Consider the following 18,912-nt stretch of genomic DNA (forward strand, 5'->3'; position numbering starts at 1 on the left):
GAAAAAGCACGTTAACCAGGAAAGTATTTTACATAGTGGTAAAAAGTATGATAATAAAGTTGGGGTTCCACCACCATTGGTTGAGGGGGGGGGGGGTGGTGGAAGAAATTAATGAAAATCTCGTTAGTGATGACGAGCCAGAACCGGTAAAATTAACTGAATCTAATAAAAATGAAACTAAAATTAACAAATCGGTTCCGAAGGATGACATCAACAACTCTAAGAACAAGGAGAATGTGAAAACAGTTCCCTATCCCGATGCTTTGTTGACGCCATTGAAGGCGAAGATGGCATCAAAACGAGGCCCGCAACAAGAAGAAATGTGGGAAACGTTTAAACAATTGAAAATTAACATTCCTCTTTTAGATGCCATAAAACAAATTCCCGCCTATGCTAAGTACTTGAAAGAGTTATGCACACAGAAAAGGAGTCATAAGATTCGTAAACAAATTGATTTTACCGACAATGTGAGTGCAATTCTCACATGTTCCTTCCACCAAAGCTACAAGATCCGGGAACGCCCATTATACCCATTCAAGTGGGTGATTTTAAAATGACTCGGGCGCTTTTAGATCTTAGAGCTAGCATCAGTATTCTCCCGGGAAGTCTATACGATCAATATGACTTTGGACCGCTTCGGGCAGACGCCACCACGGTTGTCCTGGCTGACCAGACACAGAAACTTCCCCGAGGAATACTGACTGATGTTATTGTTAAGGTGGAAGACTTTTATTTTCCAGTTGACTTTTTGGTCATCGATTATGTTTCGGGTGAAAGGACCAAACAGCCTACGGTTATCCTCGGTAGACCATTTCTGGCTACCACAAATGCCAACATTAATTGTAGAAATGGAACTGTTGACATGACATTCGGTAACCATAAGTTGAGGATTAATGTTTTCACACGTGGAGATAATTCTCCGGTCGATGAAGAGTGCTTCATGGCCGATGTCATTGACGAGTGCATCCCGCTATAAGACTCTGTTGTCAGCACGGATGGCACAGCGGAGACGTGTTTTTTGTTTGATAGGTTACAGGTGGAAACAGGCAAGTTGCTGGAAGAGGAGGAGAAACAGATGTTGATCGTAGCTGTGCGAGGAAATCGCCCACCATGGTCAGTTCAGGTGGAACCGCTTCCCGAGAAGATTTATACCGGGTTGAAACCATCAATGCTGGAAGCACCGAAAGTCGAGTTGAAAGAGCTCCCAAAGCATTTAAAATATGCTTTTCTTGGTAAGAATGATACATTACCTGTTATTATAGCTTCTAACTTATCTGTTGAATAGGATAATGCTTTGATGGCGGTGCTGGTTGCAAACAAGGAAGCAATCGGGTGGACGATAGCGGATTTGAAGGGAATCGGTCCCTCAATTGTGATGCACAAAATTTTAACAGATCCGGCTGCCAAACCCGCACACGATGCTCAGCGGAGGTTGAACCCGAACATGAGGGAAGTGGTGAAGAAAGAAGTGCTGAAATGGTTGGATGTTGGGATTATTTTTGCTATCTCAGACAACACGTGGGTGAGCCCGACACAGACAGTACCGAAAAAGGTGGGCATCCAAGTCGTTAAGGAAGACTCGGGTAACGATGTCGCCACCCGGCCGGTAACAGGGTGGCGCATTTGTATTGATTATCTAAAACTGAATGCGGCAACATCGAAATTGTCGAAATGCTATCTGGTCAGAAATTTTATTGCTTTTTAGATGGTTATTCCGGGTATAACCAGATAGCTATTTATTCTGAAGATCAGGAGAAGACAACGTTTACATGCCCGTATGGCACATTCACGTTTAGGCGAATGCCATTCGGGCTATGTAACGCCCCCGCCACCTTTCAAAAGTTCATGATGAGTATCTTTTCAGATATGGTGGGGGAGTCTTTAGAAATCTTTATGGATGATTTTCGATTTTTGGCACATCCTTTGAGTCATGTTTAAATCAACTCGAAAGAGTTTTGAAAAGATGTGTTGAAACAAATTTGGTTCTTAGTTGGGAAATGAGCCATTTTATGGTCCAAAAGGGAATTGTATTGGGCCATGTTTTGTCGAGTCGTGGGATCGAGGTGGACCGGGCTAAGGTCCAAGTCATTGCTACTCTACCTCATCCCACCAATATCAAAGGCATTAGATTGTTTTTGGGGCATGCTGGGTTTTATAGACGGTTTATTAAGGGTTTTAATGATATTACCAAACCCCATGTAGTTTATTACTTAAGGATTCCCCATTTGACTTTAATGATGAATGTGCTAAGGCCTTTGATATTTTGAAAATGAAATTAGTTGAAGCCCGATCTTGAAATCACCCGATTGGAGTTTACCTTTTGAAATAATGTGTGATGCAAGTGATTATGCGGTCGGGGCTGTTTTGGGTCAACGGGTTGACAAGAAACCTGTTGCCATATACTATGCGAGTAAAAATCTCTCGGATGCACAATTGAATTACACAACAACCGAAAAAGAGTTACTGGCAGTAGTATATGCTCAAGATAAATTCAGGTCATATATTTAGGGAAGTAAAGTAATCATTTATTCTAACCACTCTGCAGTAAGGTACCTCATGGATAAGAAGGACGCAAAACCGAGGCTCATCAGATGGGTATTGTTGCTGCAGGAATTTGAACTAGAGATTCGGGACAAGAAAGGAATTGAAAATGTTGTTGCAGATCACTTGTCCCGAATTATGTTGGAAGATGGGAACACAGACGGGCCCATTAACGAGTCCTTCCCAAACGAGCACATCTTGGCAGTCTCACAAAATCCCGGGTTTATTCATATTGTTAATTTTAAAGTTTCAGGTGACCTACCGGAGCATTGGCCAAGGAGAAAGAAGAAACAATTGATATCCCAAGCTAAACAGTACATTTGGGATGATCCAGAGTTGTTCAAGATTGGTGCAGGTCAGATGATCAAACGATGCATACCTGAGGAGGACGTCAGATCGGTGTTGGAACACGCACATTCGTCTGCGTGTGGTGGTCATTTTAGTGGCCAGAAAACCGATCAAAAATTTTTAACGAGTGGTTTCTTTTGGCCATCATTGTTTAAGGATGCTCACGAGTTTGCGACACACTGTTTAAAGTGTCAACAACTCGGGAGCATTTCTAAGAGGAAAGAGATTCCCTTGAACCCGATCCTAGTGGTTGACATTTTTGATGTTTGGGGGATCGATTTCATGGGCCCGTTTCTGAATTCACACGATAATTTGTACATCCTAGTGGCCGTTGACTATGTGTCTAAATGGGTTGAGGCAATAGCCACTAGGACAAATGAACACATAGTCATTTGCAATTTCATTCAAAGTAACATATTTTCTAGATTTGGAGTCCCCCGAACCATCTTAAGTGATGGGGGATCTAATTTTAAGAATTTTAAATTCGGGAAATTACTTAAACGATATGGTGTTGATCATAGGATAGCAACTCCTTACTATCCACAAACGAGTGGACAAGTTGAGGTTTCCAATAGGCAAATAAAACATATTTTGTAGAAAACCGTTCGGGCGGACCAAAAGGATTGGTCAATCAAGTTGACCGATGCTCTATGGCCTACCGAACCGCTTATAAAACGCCAATTGGAACCACTCCTTATAGAATTGTGTACAGAAAGGATTGCCATTTACCGGTTGAAATTGCACAAAGAGCGTTTAGGGCTACTAAACAGGTTAAGATGGATTATGATGATGCAGGTAAGGAGAGAAAATTGACTTTGTGTGAGATCGAGGAGTTGAGAGACGAGGCATACGATTGCGCGTCCGCTTACAAAGCAAATATGAAGAAAGTTCACGATACTAACATCCGGTTGAAGAATTTTAAAGTTGGTCAACGAGTGTGGTTGTACAACCCAAGGATGAAGCTCTTCCCGGGTAAGTTGAAAAGTAAGTGGACGGGCCCGTATTCGATTATAAGAGTCGGGAATCATGGTCAGTACGAGGTTGAAGACTTTGATGATCATTTGAGGCAAGTGGTAAATGGCTATAGACTGAAGCCATATTTAGAGATGAAAGAAATACACGAGATGAATGAGGAATCGGTGAATTTCATTGTGACTTCACCGATTTATGAAGATAATTGAGTTCGAGGCAATGTCGAGCTGTAGACTTTAAATTCAGCGCTTACGGGAGGCAACCTGGGGTTTGTAAGTGTCTGTCCAGTTTGTTTTCATTTTGTTGTGTCTTGTACTTAGTGTCGTCTCGAATTTTGTGCAGCAAACGCCAAGTGTGGGGAAGCTCATTGAAGAGTTGGAAGTTTGAGAAGTTCGGTAAGCGTTGGTCAAATTACACGTCTTTCCAGGTACGTAAAGGTATTTTGAGTTTGGAACGTGTTCAGGGTGATGCCGGGATGCCGAAAAGTGCGTTTTAGTAAAATTTTGTTTCTTTTAATAGAGCCCCGCGATGGGCTTGTTATTACCTCCATTGTGTATCGCAACGGAGGTCGGGCATCCCAGAATTGATGATGTCATCGCGATATGCAATGTCGTCACCAACACGCGATGGGTCAAAACCTTAATTGAATTACAACTGGGTGGCGCTAACGATCGCCACCCAGTTGACCCATCGAGTATCGCGATGGGTCGTGGTTGACCCGTTTCATCCTTTATATTAAATGTCTCTTCTTCTTCTTCTTCTTCTTCTCTTTTCTTTTCTTCTTCCCGTCTTAATCTTATCGTTTTCTTCTCCGACCACCGGCGGCCGCCATCAGTACCACTCCACCACCGTCGCTCATCCGCGTCACCTACCTCTACCATCCCGTCACACTCCTCTTTCAACCACCACCATACATCGCCGTCACCACTTAACATTCCGTCACCTCATCGCCATTCACCACTCACCGCCGTCCATCTAGGTCCTTCCCAACCACCGTAACCCACCACCACTGCCACCCTCTCACCGCCATCTCTTCCGCCGCCGCAACCACCCACATCATTATCACTACTGCCACAAACCTCCACTGTCCACTCGCATACCCGTTACGTCACCACCGGCCACCGCTGTCGGTATTCTCATCTTCACTCATATTTCCTTCTTTTCGACATTGAGGTATTAATTTCAGCTTTATTATAATTTTCTTGTCGGGGTTGATTTGTTGATTGGTTAGTTTGATAATCGAAAGTTTGCGTGTAAGTATAGTCGGGTTCGCGTGTTTGAAGGGATGTCGGGTTAGTTGAAGTTGTTAATTCATATTGGGTCGGTTTGGTTTGATTGTGGGTAGTTGAATAGTTAGTTTTGCCGGGTTTGTTGGGTGGTTGAATAATGAGTCATTGAGTGGTGGTTTTGTTATAACTAATTAATGTGACGTGTCGGGTAAGTTCAAAAGTATAAAATCATTATTTTATTATTAATTTAATGATAGTGAAGGTGCGGAATTAAAAAGAATATTTTTGAAATTAATTTGAGAATACATTTAATCCTAAATCCGAAGCGTCGCATAAGTTTATTTTAACCGACGTGTTGATTGTTTTGTTTGCGCTTTAATCGAGTCAGTCTGTTTGTTCGTCTGGTTTGTTCGAGTCAGTTGGCTTGTTGTGTTTTGTTTCATTTGTTGTGTCAGATTATCAATAGCGTCCGTTTGTACTTAGTCGAATCGTGTCAATTGTGCGTTTGTTAATCGAGTCACGGGGAGCTTTTGATAGTTTGAAAGTAGTTGGTTTTGAATTGAAAATTGATTATACCGTTTTTCACGATAATCCGGTTTTGAGAAATAAGCAAAGGGTGTCCCCGAATTTTTCGTCTTCGTTTATTTTTATTCTTATTTATTTATATTATTTTAATATTATTTTATTAGGTGGGACGACCGCGACTGAAATACTATACGGTCGTCGCCACGTTGATCGTTGACATATCTAACTTACATGTTGATTTTGCATATATGCCTGACGCTCAGAAGTCTTCTCTTGCGCCACTGGGCGCAAGAGACAGAGGACTGTGCCCCGCACCATACGGTACGATGGTGAGGAGGTGCCGATTACCCCTGGCATCGATCCAGCGGATATCATGGCCGATGCACGCCATACGCAGCACCAGGTGCTTAGGCTCCTCATCACGACCGAGAAGTACACACGGTTTACTTGCATACGAGGTATGCAGCTATTAGGTATGAGGACGTTCGATTGGGGTTGGTACTTTGGAGGCGGAGACCAGGCTTCAGGGATTGATGACGGATCGGTGGTTGGCAGTACTCGAGTGTGACTCGAGATCATATGTCGAGCTCACACGCGAGTTTTACTCGACATTCTCATTCACGGCCACCGATTTCGACGAGCCACATGTCGTGTCATTCTCACTTGGACGACACGTGTATGAGATGTCGGTCCCTGATTTTGCTGTGGCGACTAGCTTCTACACGCGGGAGTATGTTTAGACTCCCGCGTTCTTAGAGAGATTTCGCGATTACACGACGCATCAATAGCGGGATCGACAGTTTTGGCTCACTGAGCCTCAGTTGGCTCAGTTTTGGGGCAGATCGCGGGCGGGGCCCACTCGAGTTCTGTAGTGGCATCCGCTATCAGGAACCCCGTCCACCGATACTTACACCGCATAGTTCCTTTCACTATCGTTGGTCATCATTCGGGCCGCGATAAGTGTAGCAACTTAGATCTGTTGTGCCTCCTGTCTATCATCAATGGCAGGGAGGCCAACATCGCAATGCTGCTCCTTACATCTTTTGCCAGAGGCCGGACCTTACAGGGTGCGATGCCCCAGGGTCATATATCACCAGGATTGCAGAGCCAGGGTGTATTTGATAGATATCCGGTCGAGTACTTCACCCGGGCCCGGCTACAGAGCCGTTTGGGTTGGCGGATGCTCGGAGGGTCGGGATCTATGACTATGACGATCCACCAAGGCTCATCCCGGTCCGACAGGGACCACAGGTACCGCCACCAGAGGGTAGTGCAGCTGATATGGCTATGCAGAGGGGGATTCCTACTCATCGTCATTCGGATCCCACGCATTGAGTGCCCTCAGCAGCAACATCCACTGAGAGAGGCATCATCATCATCATCACAGCAGTAGCCACAACGGCCAGTGACATTGGCTATGATTTATCAGCAGTAGTTGGTGATGCAGATGGAGCAAATGGCACAGCGAGCCCGTTATGATGATTATTTTCGATTATTATTTACTGCCTTGCAGGTACCGCTCCCAGCCTCGTTGATTATCACATAGTAGCAGCCTGTGGACCCGTGGGATGATGCAGATGACGATCCGCCCGCACATATACAACCGTTTAAACCTTACTATAATATATATATATATATATATATATATATATTCATATATACTTACTAGATATTCAGATGATGTCTTTGTATTTTCTTCAAGTTTATACTCGTTAGTTAATTTGTCTCTTGTTGCTTTGCTCGCGATCCACATTTTGGACGCTTGTCTTGAATATTTTGAAGACATGTATACTTTGGTAAAAGTTGAAACCATATACGTCCAAATTTGCAAACCCATGGCGCCCTAAGCAATTATGATTTATGTTCGCGTTCGCACTTGCCGTTGCCTTTCCACTTTTTTTCTTCACATAAATAAACAAATAGTTATTATTAGTTATAGATATATAACATAATAATAATAATAGTAATAATAATAATAATTATAATTATACTAATAATTAATTCACATGTACCAAAAATTCTTGGCTAGTTCTTTCGATAACGAAGTCTTCCCAATGTTCTTTTTCGAGATTTGGGTACATGTCGAAAGGTTTTAGTTGCTTCTTTACATAGTGTGTTGTAAGATAACTTCGCCAATCATGTATAATCTTTTCTTGTTTTTTTAAGCATCATATGTTTAGGAGCATCACTTTTAATATTCCATGTTGTCTAAATATTTATAAAACAAAAAACTGTACATAATATAATTCATGTTTCTAATAAATTATAAAAAATAATATAATATATAATACCTTGATATCCATCCATAACTCTTCCCATTTATGATTTTCAATTTTATCGCACAGAATATTGTAAGGAAAGTCGGCCTTTAATTTCACTCCGAACCATGTAGTGAAATCGTTTGTGTTCTTCCCTACTGCTTGCATATCATTATTTAATTCAGTTGTGTAATCACAGTCCTTCTTTGAAAAGGTAGCACCCTTACGTTTCCTACGTTGCGTCATTTTACCCACTAAACAGCAATTCAAAAACAAATTAAGAAACAAATAGGACATGCTTACACACAAAACTAGCTAGAATATTAAACTAAACACTTAAAAGAGGAAATTAATATACTTACAAATACCGGTTTCAAGGGTTCACCGATTCATAAATTAACAGGTACTGGTTTCTACATATGCACTAAAATCATACATGGGGCACATAATGGCTCTTGAGTAAATCTCAAGAACATAATATAATCTGACATCAAGGGTCCACAACAAATCTAAATCACCCAAACATAAAGGAGAAACCGTAACCTTTCAAAGCTCAAAATTGACCAATTTTTTCACTATAAGCTCCTACACAATTCCACAACAAACAACATGGAATTTCTTTCAAAATTAACGGACAATGAAGAAGAAGGGTTCTTACCATTGCCGTAACGATAGAGGATGAAAATTATGGGCTTCTTTAAATTTTGCGCAAAATTAGAATGTAACTGTACATGTTTTGCGATGGTGAGTTAGGACTTTTTAATTTTGGTCATGTGCGTGCATGGGAGGATGAAAATTGTGGCGGGTTTAGGCTTGATTTGGGTGGTTACTGATTAAATTTGGGGGTTCAAAGAAGAAAGGGATGGAGTGGAATTAGAAGATATAAAGTGTGTTTTAGATAGTTCTAGTCTTCTAGAGTTTATATGGTAGTGGCGGATGTGCAAACCCCCACTCAAGTTTTTAGTTTTATTTAATTTTTTTTGGTCTTTTTGTAATTTGAGTTTTTATCTATTTTCCTTTTTCCTTTCTGTATATACATATATATATATTGAGTAAATGAGACCCGGTGTCATAAGATCATTTTAAAGTTCGGTATCGGTACGGTACCGAGGGTAAAAAGTCGGGAAATACCGGTACCGTACCGATCCCGGAACTTAAAACTTTAGTATTGATATGGTATCGACGGTACCAAATTGGTACATAAATCAGTACCGGTACCGTCCTGGTGCCAATCGGTACCGGTACCAATTTTTCTCATCCCTAGTCTTTGTTGGTTAGGTTTGTTCGGGTACCCGCACTAAGTCCACACCAATAATATTAGTAGCGGAACTCGTATAACTTATATACATAAAAAAAACATCTAAAACGGTTTTTATTCAATCAGTAAAACGTGGGTATTGCAACGACGACTCTACATGAAATCCACTGGTAGCGGATATATTCAAAATGGTTCTTGGAATAAACCCAAATAATAAACTTGCCAAACCAAAGTTTTAAAATAAATAAACAAATAAAATAAAAAATAATGAGCTAAAAATATTTCTCAATTCGATCCTGTTTACTTGAGCCACGTATTCTTGAAGTGCACCTTTATTTCAAAATCCTACAATTATTTAAAAATCTAAGTTACCGACAACAATTTAAAAGATAATATAGAAATGCTAACGGTTCAATACCAAAAGAATTATATACATTACAAACCTTGATCATCTAGTTTGACAGTGGATCAACATATATCCCATCGTTGTGATTAGATCGTAAGTATGAGCGCCGTCAGTTGGATTATCTAACGGTTCAACACCAACTGAAAATGGTGGTAGGTCGTCAAAATGGTCGTATTCTTCCTCGTCGACAACATTATCAACACCAAGGATACGCCGTTTACCTTGCAATACAATGTGGTATCTTGGTTTACTCGGGTCATTTACAAAGAAAACTTGTGAGCAATGTGAAGCAAGAATAAACGGTTCAGATGCATATCCATTTGTTGTAAGGTTAACAAGTGTAAAACCATATTTGTCAACTTGAACACCTGTTTTGTTATTCACCCACTTACATTTGAACATAGGAATTGTGAAAATTCATTAATTCAGCTCCCATATTTCTTGGATGACACCATAATAAGAGTCTTTGGCGATTTCTAACCTTGAATCACGATTTGTTCTGTCGAATCTGGTTGTTGTTGCTATTACTGTAACTCCACTATTTTGCATTGTGCTTTTCTCATCTTGGTCTTCTGTGTAAAATGTATACCCATTAATGTCATACCCTTGGTAAGATTTTACTCTAAATTCCGGACCTTGCCCCAATGATTTCACAATTGTATCAACGAGTGACCTTATTTTTCATCCATGAAGAAAACTCTTTGTTATGCTGAATTTCATGCCACATTTTGTTCTTATTCGGATATGTTGATTGTAATAACTTTAAGTGTTCATCAACATACGGAGCAAGAGAAGTCATGTGCTTCGGAACATAAAAATGTGCAAGTTCTAAATTCTCCTTAGCTGGGTTGAGCCATTTCATACCAACACCTCCTTCCCCTTGAAGTTTACCACAGTGACGAGATTGTGGCAAACCAATATTTTTAACGCCTTCCAAATAACTTGTACAGAACTCAATCACCTCATCGGAAGCATATCCAGTAACAATACTACCCTCAGGCCGATTACGATTTCTTACTTAGGATTTTAAGAAACCCATGTATCTTTCAAAAGGGTACATGTAACGCAAAAATACAGGACCACAAGCCTTGATTTCTCCAACAATTTGAATCACGAGATCAACCATCACATAAAAAAAGGACGGTGGGAAGTACTTCTCTAGTTCACAAAGTGTGATGATAATTTCATTTTGCCATGCATCCAATTCTTCGGGGTCAATACATTTTGAGTGAATCATGTTCAAAAACCAACAAAGTTTTGTGATGGTATGTCGTGTGCTCTCTGGTAGCAATCCACGGATTGCAATAGGAATCATATGTGTCATCAAAACATGACAATCATGAGACTTCATACCAAGTAGTTTATTTTCTTTCATGGACACCAACCTTTTAATGTTTGCAGAATAGCATGATGGAACCTTAATATCATGTAAACATTTACAAAACTTTGTTTTCTCTGACATTGTATAAAACGCGGGGGGTAGATAAACGCGAGTACCGGTATCAACAGGGGCAAGCTCTTTACGTATTCCCATTTCTTTCATGTCTTTACGAGCATAGATACCATCTTTTGTTTTTCAGGAATGTTTAACAATAACCCGAGCAAGCTATCACATACATTTTTTTCGATATGCATAACATCTAGGCAATGTCTAACCTCTAAATCTCTCCAGTATGGCAAGTCCCAAAAGAGTGAGCTTTTTTCCCAAATGGATCCTTTCTTAGAGCTAGTTCGTTTTCGTTTTCCCAAAACAATATTTAGATTTTTAACTCTTGAAAAAGCATCAAGGGTCTTCTTCCGGTCTCGGTCTTTCCATTAAAGTCCGTCATGTTCTTTCGATAACCGTGACCAGTTGGAAGGAATCTTCGGTGTCCCATGTATACTGTTTTATTACAATTTTTTAACCACACTGAACTTGTCTCATCTTCACAAACAGGGCAAGCTTTCTTACCTTTCGTATTTATGGTGCAGAATATCATGGCATGCAATTCAAAAATATTCCTTCTTATAAGCATCATACACATTTACACCAGAACTCCATAGAGTTTCAGGTCAGCAATCAAAGGGGACAAATATACGTCAATGTTGTTACAAGGTTGTTCCGGACCCTGATTTAACAACGAAATCATTATGTATTTTCGTTTCATGCATAACCACGGTGGAAGATTGTAGATGCAAAGAAAAACCAGCCACGTACTATGCTGACTACGAAATTGTCTGAAGGGATTGATTCCGTCCGAACTAAGCCCAAATCTTATGTTTATAACTTCATTACCAAAATTTGGGTATTTTCTATTAATATTTTTCCATTGAGGTGAATCTGCCACATGTCTTAATTTTCCGTCAACGTAATAATTTTGCGTCTCATTTGAATGCCAACGTAATAATTTTGCGTCTTTCTCATTTGAAAATAATCGTTTTAGTCTCGGGGAAAATACCACAATAATTTGCCGGTGGTCCATTTTTCTTCACATCATTTTCATATTTACCAGTTTTATTTTCCCTCTTATACCTTGATGCACCACAGTAAACACATTCATGATTGTTCGCATACTCATTTCTATACAACATGCAATCATTCGGACAAGCATGTATTTTTTCAATTTCCAATCCCATTGGATTCATCATTTTTTTTGCTTGGTAAAATGAAATTGGCAACTCGTTACTTTTCGGAAGCATAATATGCAAAACATATAATAGATCTGTGAAACTTGTATCACTCCATCTGTTTTTCGCTTTCACATTAAACAACATCAAAACAGCTTCAAGTTTTGAAATCTCAGAATCGTTATATAATGGCTTTTGTGCATCTTCAAATAGATGTTCTAATTTTTCTTTATCATCATCGCCAATATCATTTTCTAAATCCTTAAACATGTCATCTAAATTGTCAACATTTTCATTCTCTACATCCTTAAAAATGTCATCTAAATTGCCAACATTTTCATTCTCTATATCCTTAAACATGTCATCTAAATTGTTCTCATTTAAATTGTCATCATTTAAATTAACAGATGTTGTGACACCGTCAATCCGTTGTTCCCCATGCCTGTACCAACATGTGTAATTAGGCATAAAACCATTCACAATCAAATGATGCTCTATACCGTTAATATTTTCAAATCTCTGCAAAGTTTTACAAGTCACACAAGGACACCATATCACATTCCTCCGATTGGATTCAGCAGCCTTAAGAAAAGTATAAAAGCCATTCGTATATATTTCAGAAGGACGTCCACTTTTGTACATCCAATATTCTCTACATTCCATCTGAAAATAAAATAAAATCAAATAAGTTATATGCAATTTATGCACGGGTCATTAATAGGTACATAAGGCGGTGGATCCTAACCCACTTTTTAAACATTCTATCTCATTTGCATACATTTTAACTTGTTAACTATTTAGGAAAAAATCGGCAACGTTTCCCCTTAACTCCCCAAGTATGCGGATAAGCCACACACCCGAAGGAGTAGAAGAAACAACTGTCGATTTTTTCTTAAATAGTCAACAAGTTAAAATGTATACACGTCCTAATGAGATTGAATATTCAAAAAGCAGTTCCCAACAGGGACAATTCAAAATTTATCTCTATTAGATCAATTTTGGACGGTATACTCTAAAGGTCAATTTTATATATACACACACATATAACACATATGGATCAACAATAAAGGCCAGTAATGAAGCTAAAATTGTTCGTACCTTTAACGCGCTGATATTGAATAAAGAAAAGAAAAGGCTACAACTATTTGATTATCTACAATGAACAAAATACAATCAGTTAATACATATAAAATCAATAGTTAAATATATGAACAATAAATTATATAATAAAGTTTATATTTTGATACCTGCTATCATGAAAAATGACTTCAGTGAAGAAAGAGTGAATTTACCTAGGTAGAAGTGACTAAGAGTATGGGAGTATGAAGATGAGATCATTAGCCGTTTAGGGATTTCTAGTTTATATTAAAAATATCTAGAGTTTATCAAAAAATACTAAAAAATAGGTAACAAACCATCCTTTTGAGCGGTTTTAAAAGGCATCGCCCAAAATATGTTGAAACAGTTGGAGATATTTTTAAGCTGTCATTTATGGCTTTTATTCTTTTAAACTATAAACCACCCAAAATTAGTTGTTAAAGGTTTTTTAACAAATTATATAAAATATTTTATTGGAGATTATGGCATCAAATTAAACCAATGAAAAAGAACTCTTTTAGGCGGTTCAAAAAGTCACCGCTCAAAATCCATTTGTAGGTTGAAAATATAAGTATTTTAGGCTGTCATTTCTTTGTTTAGGGCGGTTAGCTTGGGTAGGAAATAAACAATACATGTTTCAAGCGGTTTTAAGATATGGACCGCCCAAAATAGTTTAGCCAACCGCCCAAATAAATCATTTTTGTACCAGTGTTTAAAGTGTGTCTCATTTTTTTTCTATAATCAACTTAATATGCTTAATATAATTATTTTACTATTTTAGGTTTATAACAGACTAGCATAACTTCTTTTTATTTATTATTATTTTTTTAATTCAGTTAAGGATCCTTATCTTATATTGACCAAATAAGAGGTTTTACTACCTCCACGTAATTGCACAAATTTTCCACTCAAAATATCAGTTTGTGAAGTCTTATTTGATCATCTCTTTACAAGTTAATTCATTTGCATTCTGATTATACAAATTCCCCATATAAACAAATTCGTTTTATCTGACCCTTTAAGCATACATTCAATGGCATCTACTTCAGCTTCATTAGTTCAAAAGAGCTTCAAGTATGATGTCTTTTTAAGCTTTCGGGGTGAAGACACCCGCAAGAACTTTGTTGATCATCTCTATCATGCTCTTCACCAGAAAGGCATTATAACTTACAAAGATGATGAAAAAATCCAGAAAGGGGAAAGAATAAGTGAGCAACTCATCAGATCCATTAAAGACTCGAGATTTCACATCATTGTTTTCTCCAAGAACTATGCATCTTCATCATGGTGCTTGGAGGAGCTCGTAAAGATTATCGAGTGCCAAACGACAAAGGAGCAGACTGCTTACCCCATATTCTTTGATGTGGAACCCACTGAAGTCCGTCACCAAAGTGGGGCATTTGGAAAAGCCTTTGCAGAACATGAAAAGGTTAGTAGGAGCTTTGTTCTACCTCTCGACTATCTTTGTTCCACTCTAGCATTTTGTTTCTTATCCAAGTGCTTTGTACTTGTGTTAAATCTTGTTAAGACTAAGAAAGCTTTGAACTTTATCAAACAGGAAAATGAAGATGATGTTGGAAGATGAAGAAATGCTCTCAAAGAAGCAGCCGGCTTGGCTGGGATGGAGTTGAAGACTACTTTTAATGGGTAATTCCTTCATCTTATATTCTTCTTTTCTTTCCTATGTAACATGTTCTTCATAGGGACATTCATGCAACCTGAATGAATCTTCTTTAATTCATAGGCATGAAGCTAAATTTATTCAACAAATTGTTCAAGAAATTTCCCTAAAGCTATATTTCACTAATTCGAGCATTGATGGGAAGTTAGTAGGCATGGAGACCCGGGTAAGGAGTGTAGTTTCATCTTTAGAAACTGGTTCCGAAGATGTTCATCTGATAGGGATCAAGGGAATAGGAGGTGGTGGAAAGTCCACTTTGGCGAGAGCTGTTTTTGATCTAACATCCGTTTGGTTTGAAGGTGTAAGCTTTGTTGAGAATGTCCGAGAAGTTTCAAAAGGCTCTTCGACTGGTTTGAAGAAATTGCAAAAACAAGTCCTTATAGATGTGTTAGCTGATCAAAACATTGATGTAACAAGTGTTTCTGATGGGAAAAATAAGATGAAAAGGATGATGCCTGGTAGAAAGGCTCTTGTTGTTCTAGATGATGTGGATGATATAGAGCAACTTGACGCGTTAGCTGGTGAGCTTACTTGGTTTAAGCCGGGGAGTAGAATTGTCATCACAACAAGAGATCAGCAGGTGCTCGTAGCACATGGAGTGAGCATTATTCATGATGTTAATCTGTTATCAGATGAGGAAGCACTCTGCCTCTTCAGCAGGTATGCATTTAAGAAAGATATTCCAAATCAAGGGTATGAAGAGCTATCAAGTAAAGTTGTACATTATGCTGCTGCTCTTCCCTTAACAATCAAAGTTTTGGGTTCACATCTTTGTGGTAGAAGTGATCATGTATGGAAAGATGCGATAGAAAGACTAAAAACTATCCCTGAAGATCGAACTTTGAAAAGATTGGAGATAAGCTATAATGGCCTAGAGGATGATCAGAAAGAAATCTTTCTAGATGTTGTATGCATGATGAAATATTCGCAGAAAGAAATTGCAATCAAAATACTTGACAGTTGTGGATATTATGCTGAAATTGGTTTAGGTGTTCTTGAGCAGAAATCTTTGATAACTATTTCTAATTTTGGCGAATTAGACTTCCATGATCGTATAGAAGAAATGGGCTGGAATATAGTGCGTCGTTCGCATCCTAACGAGCCTAGAAGACATAGTCGATTATGGATTAAAAAGGAAATTGAAGACATATTGGTTAAGGAATTGGTAAGTTTTAAGTTTATATGAAATGTGGACAACTAGGAAATATTATTTTCTTTGACAAATTTTCACACCAGCATTTTTTTTATTATGTACAGGGCACCAAAGCAACAAGAAGTATGTATTTGGGATATTCCTTTCTCCATTCAAATATTATTATGAAAGGTATTAGAAACATGGAAGAACTTAGACTACTTATAGTGGATGGCAACGGAAAAGAAGTTGATGAAGTTAGCAAATACTTACCAGATGCTTTACGATATCTTTGTTGGAGTCTATACCCTTTTCGGTCTTTACCTGAAATGTTTCAAGCAAATAACCTTGTTAACCTTAAAATGCAATGGAGCAATATAACTGAACTCTGGGAAGGAGGAGAAAGAAAGGTAGAATAATGGTTGATTGGTTGTTTTGCATAATGCATATAATGTTATATATTGTGATTACACTGATTCTCATCTATTTTTCTTTTCTTATGATAGGTTTTTAATAAGCTTAAATTCCTTGACCTCAGTAAATCTTTGAAGTTAAGAACCTTTGACCTTAGCATGACCCCACATCTTGAGGAGTTAAATCTTAAAGGATGTAAAGACTTTGTAGAACTCAAATTGCCCGTTGAATGCCCGAATCTCAAAATACTCAACCTCAGTCGTTCTAAGGTGAGTCACCTTAACATTGGGATGGTTCCACATCTTGAGAAATTATATCTTGAAGATTGTTCTCATCTTAAAGAAATTCATGCTCCGGTGGGATGTCTTAAAAAGCTTGTTTACTTTAGCTTAAGTAAATGCTTAAATGTTGCATATTTAGAGGTTGACAAACAACATGAGTCAGCTTCTCTTATAGATACAGTGGAAATAAAGGTACGTTGTGAAGATGTTACAAATGATTTTCTAGGGTTTAGGTTTACATGTATATATGATGAACCTAGATCCTCATGGAGTGGAAATTTAGAGAAACTTTTTCGTTTTGGTTCATGCGTTTGCGAAAACCATGAGTATTTTCTAGCAACTATATGTGATTTACAACATTTAAGAGAGCTTACACTTTCCCAAAGCATTCCTCAGGATCTGTGGCAGTTAGAAAGTCTAGAGAAGCTATCTTTGTGGTTACAACGGTTTCAACATCTTCCGGATAGTATTTTTATGTTGAAAAATCTGAAATCACTTAAACTTGGTTCTTGTTGGGCTCTTGAGCAGTTACGTGAGAATATATGCAGATTAGAGTGTTTAGAGAACTTAATCATATGGATGTGCAAATCGTTACTAGATATTCCAGACAACATATGTAAGATGAAATGCTTAAAACTTTTAGAGATAAGCTCTTGTGGTAGTATTAAGAAATTGCCAGAGGAACTTGGGAGTTTAGAATGTTTGAAAGAGTTAGATATATCTGCTTCTTCAGGCATAAGTCATCTTCCGAACAACATATGTAAGATGAAATGCTTAAAACGTTTAAAGCTCGAAAATTGTCCAAATATTAAGAAATTGCCAGAGGAACTTGGGAGTTTAGAATGTTTGAAAGAGTTATGGATAGAAGATACAGACATTAATCGTCTTCCGCGGAGCATTTATCAGTTGAAAGGTCTGCGTATTTATGGGTCCATGTGGCAACTTGAATCCTATGGTTTTACATCCATTTTGGCGGATGAAATCTTGAATCAACCATGGATGATCAAGTACTACGTAGAGCTGTAAATAAGCTTGTCAGCCACAACATGAGTATTTGTCTTAATCAGGTACAATTCACAATTTAACGATGTTGTTTGTTTACACTCGTGATTATGAGGCTCAATTGAATCAAATTATACATATTCACGTATTTTTTAATTCATGCACACCACCTGCTCGACTAAATGCTTGTGTAAGAAATTTTCATCTTTAAATCAAAATCGATGAAAAGACCTTGTTATGTTCTTTCATTTTCTGGCCTTATTTTTTTCTTTCTAAATCAGTATTAATCTCAATAAATACTTATGTCATGTTTGCTAAGCAGTGTTTTGAAACACGTATAAAACTTGTAAATTTATGGTTTGCAGGCCATCTTTGAGGGCCAACAATATTATTAGGAGTCTAAATTGGACTGGGAAATCTCATTGCAGGATTGACGGAGCTCTATACTATTAGCTGCAATAATACTCGTTGATGGTGCGAGAGCTAAACTCTCCGTAAGTTTATTTCTTAGAGGCTTTTATATAATTGAATGTTGGTATTTGTTATTTATTTATTTGCTTTCAGCTTCAATTTGTCTTGTGAAAAGAGATATGAGATGCTAAAGAGTCTTTTTGTATTTTGCAACTTTGTATTTTGTCATACATTCTTGTGGGGGGTTGTTCCTAATAAGTTTTGCTTATTAAGATATCTCACCGTCTACTATTGTAAAAAGAAAGAAACTTTCTGAAATGATCATATTATGTGGTTCAAGATTGTTGTTATTATGATAGTATTGATCCTCGGTTCTTATTTCATATAATTAAGTTGCTGCAGTTATTTTGTAGATATTATTGTTGTTATTATGATAATACTGATCATGTTGCTAAGCATTTATAAAATGATGAAAATACAAAGTTTAGTGCAGATGGGTTTCATAATCAAACGCCTATCGTTTGTTGTCTTGTTTTCATGGAGTGTAGTCTCTTCTATCATAACGCAAACAGGTGATCATGGCATTAAGATCCAAAACCAATTCATACCTTTCAGCTCAATTTTGACTATAATAAATTCAACACAACTCTTATGGTCAAAACTGAACGCCTTTAGTCCAAATAATCATCATCATCATCATCATCATCATCATCATCGTACTCAGTATATCCCACCAATAGCAATGCTAT

At 38.0% G+C, this 18,912-nt stretch overlaps 2 protein-coding genes, 1 long non-coding RNA gene and 1 pseudogene across 4 annotated transcripts; 3 read left to right on the forward strand and 1 right to left on the reverse strand.

Moving 5' to 3' along the window:
* Window positions 1–11,937: 11,937 nt before the first annotated feature.
* LOC143598521 (uncharacterized) lies at window positions 11,938–12,807 on the reverse strand. The gene has a single exon (XM_077076724.1). It carries the CDS (start codon window positions 12,805–12,807, stop codon window positions 11,938–11,940), a length of 870 nt encoding a protein of 289 aa, XP_076932839.1.
* A 1,468-nt stretch (window positions 12,808–14,275) lies between these two features.
* On the forward strand, window positions 14,276–14,827 carry LOC143598532 (toll/interleukin-1 receptor-like protein pseudogene; annotated as a pseudogene).
* On the forward strand, window positions 14,768–17,447 carry LOC143598542 (TMV resistance protein N-like). The gene is made up of 5 exons (XM_077076739.1): window positions 14,768–14,889; window positions 14,987–16,088; window positions 16,181–16,465; window positions 16,562–17,408; window positions 17,443–17,447. The coding sequence occupies exons 1-5, from the start codon at window positions 14,864–14,866 to the stop codon at window positions 17,445–17,447; spliced, it is 2,265 nt and encodes a 754-aa protein (XP_076932854.1). The 5' UTR covers window positions 14,768–14,863.
* Window positions 17,448–17,501: 54 nt separating this feature from the next.
* On the forward strand, window positions 17,502–18,651 carry LOC143598794 (uncharacterized). Of its 2 annotated transcripts, none has more exons than XR_013147179.1 (3): window positions 17,502–17,817; window positions 18,118–18,287; window positions 18,348–18,651. It is a non-coding gene; the product is annotated as an uncharacterized LOC143598794 (long non-coding RNA). The 2 variants fall into 2 exon arrangements; XR_013147178.1 differs by having other exon boundaries at window positions 18,118–18,246; window positions 18,317–18,651.
* The last annotated feature ends 261 nt before the right edge of the window (window positions 18,652–18,912 follow it).

The sequence above is a fragment of the Bidens hawaiensis genome, unplaced genomic scaffold, assembly GCF_021521415.1.
Source record: "Bidens hawaiensis isolate Kalapana, Puna unplaced genomic scaffold, B.hawaiensis_p1.1 tig00001904_1, whole genome shotgun sequence".
NCBI classification, from domain to species: Eukaryota; Viridiplantae; Streptophyta; class Magnoliopsida; order Asterales; family Asteraceae; genus Bidens; species Bidens hawaiensis.

Excerpts from the sequence above, each read along its gene's own strand:
- LOC143598542 (XM_077076739.1), top strand. The coding sequence starts at position 14,864 with ATGGAGTTGAAGACTACTTTTAATGG. Across the intron at positions 16,089-16,180 it reads ACATATTGGTTAAGGAATTG|GGCACCAAAGCAACAAGAAG; the intron begins GTAAGTTTTAAG and ends TATTATGTACAG. Across the intron at positions 16,466-16,561 it reads GGGAAGGAGGAGAAAGAAAG|GTTTTTAATAAGCTTAAATT; the intron begins GTAGAATAATGG and ends TTCTTATGATAG.
- LOC143598521 (XM_077076724.1), bottom strand. The coding sequence starts at position 12,807 with ATGGAATGTAGAGAATATTGGATGTACAAAAGTGGACGTCCTTCTGAA.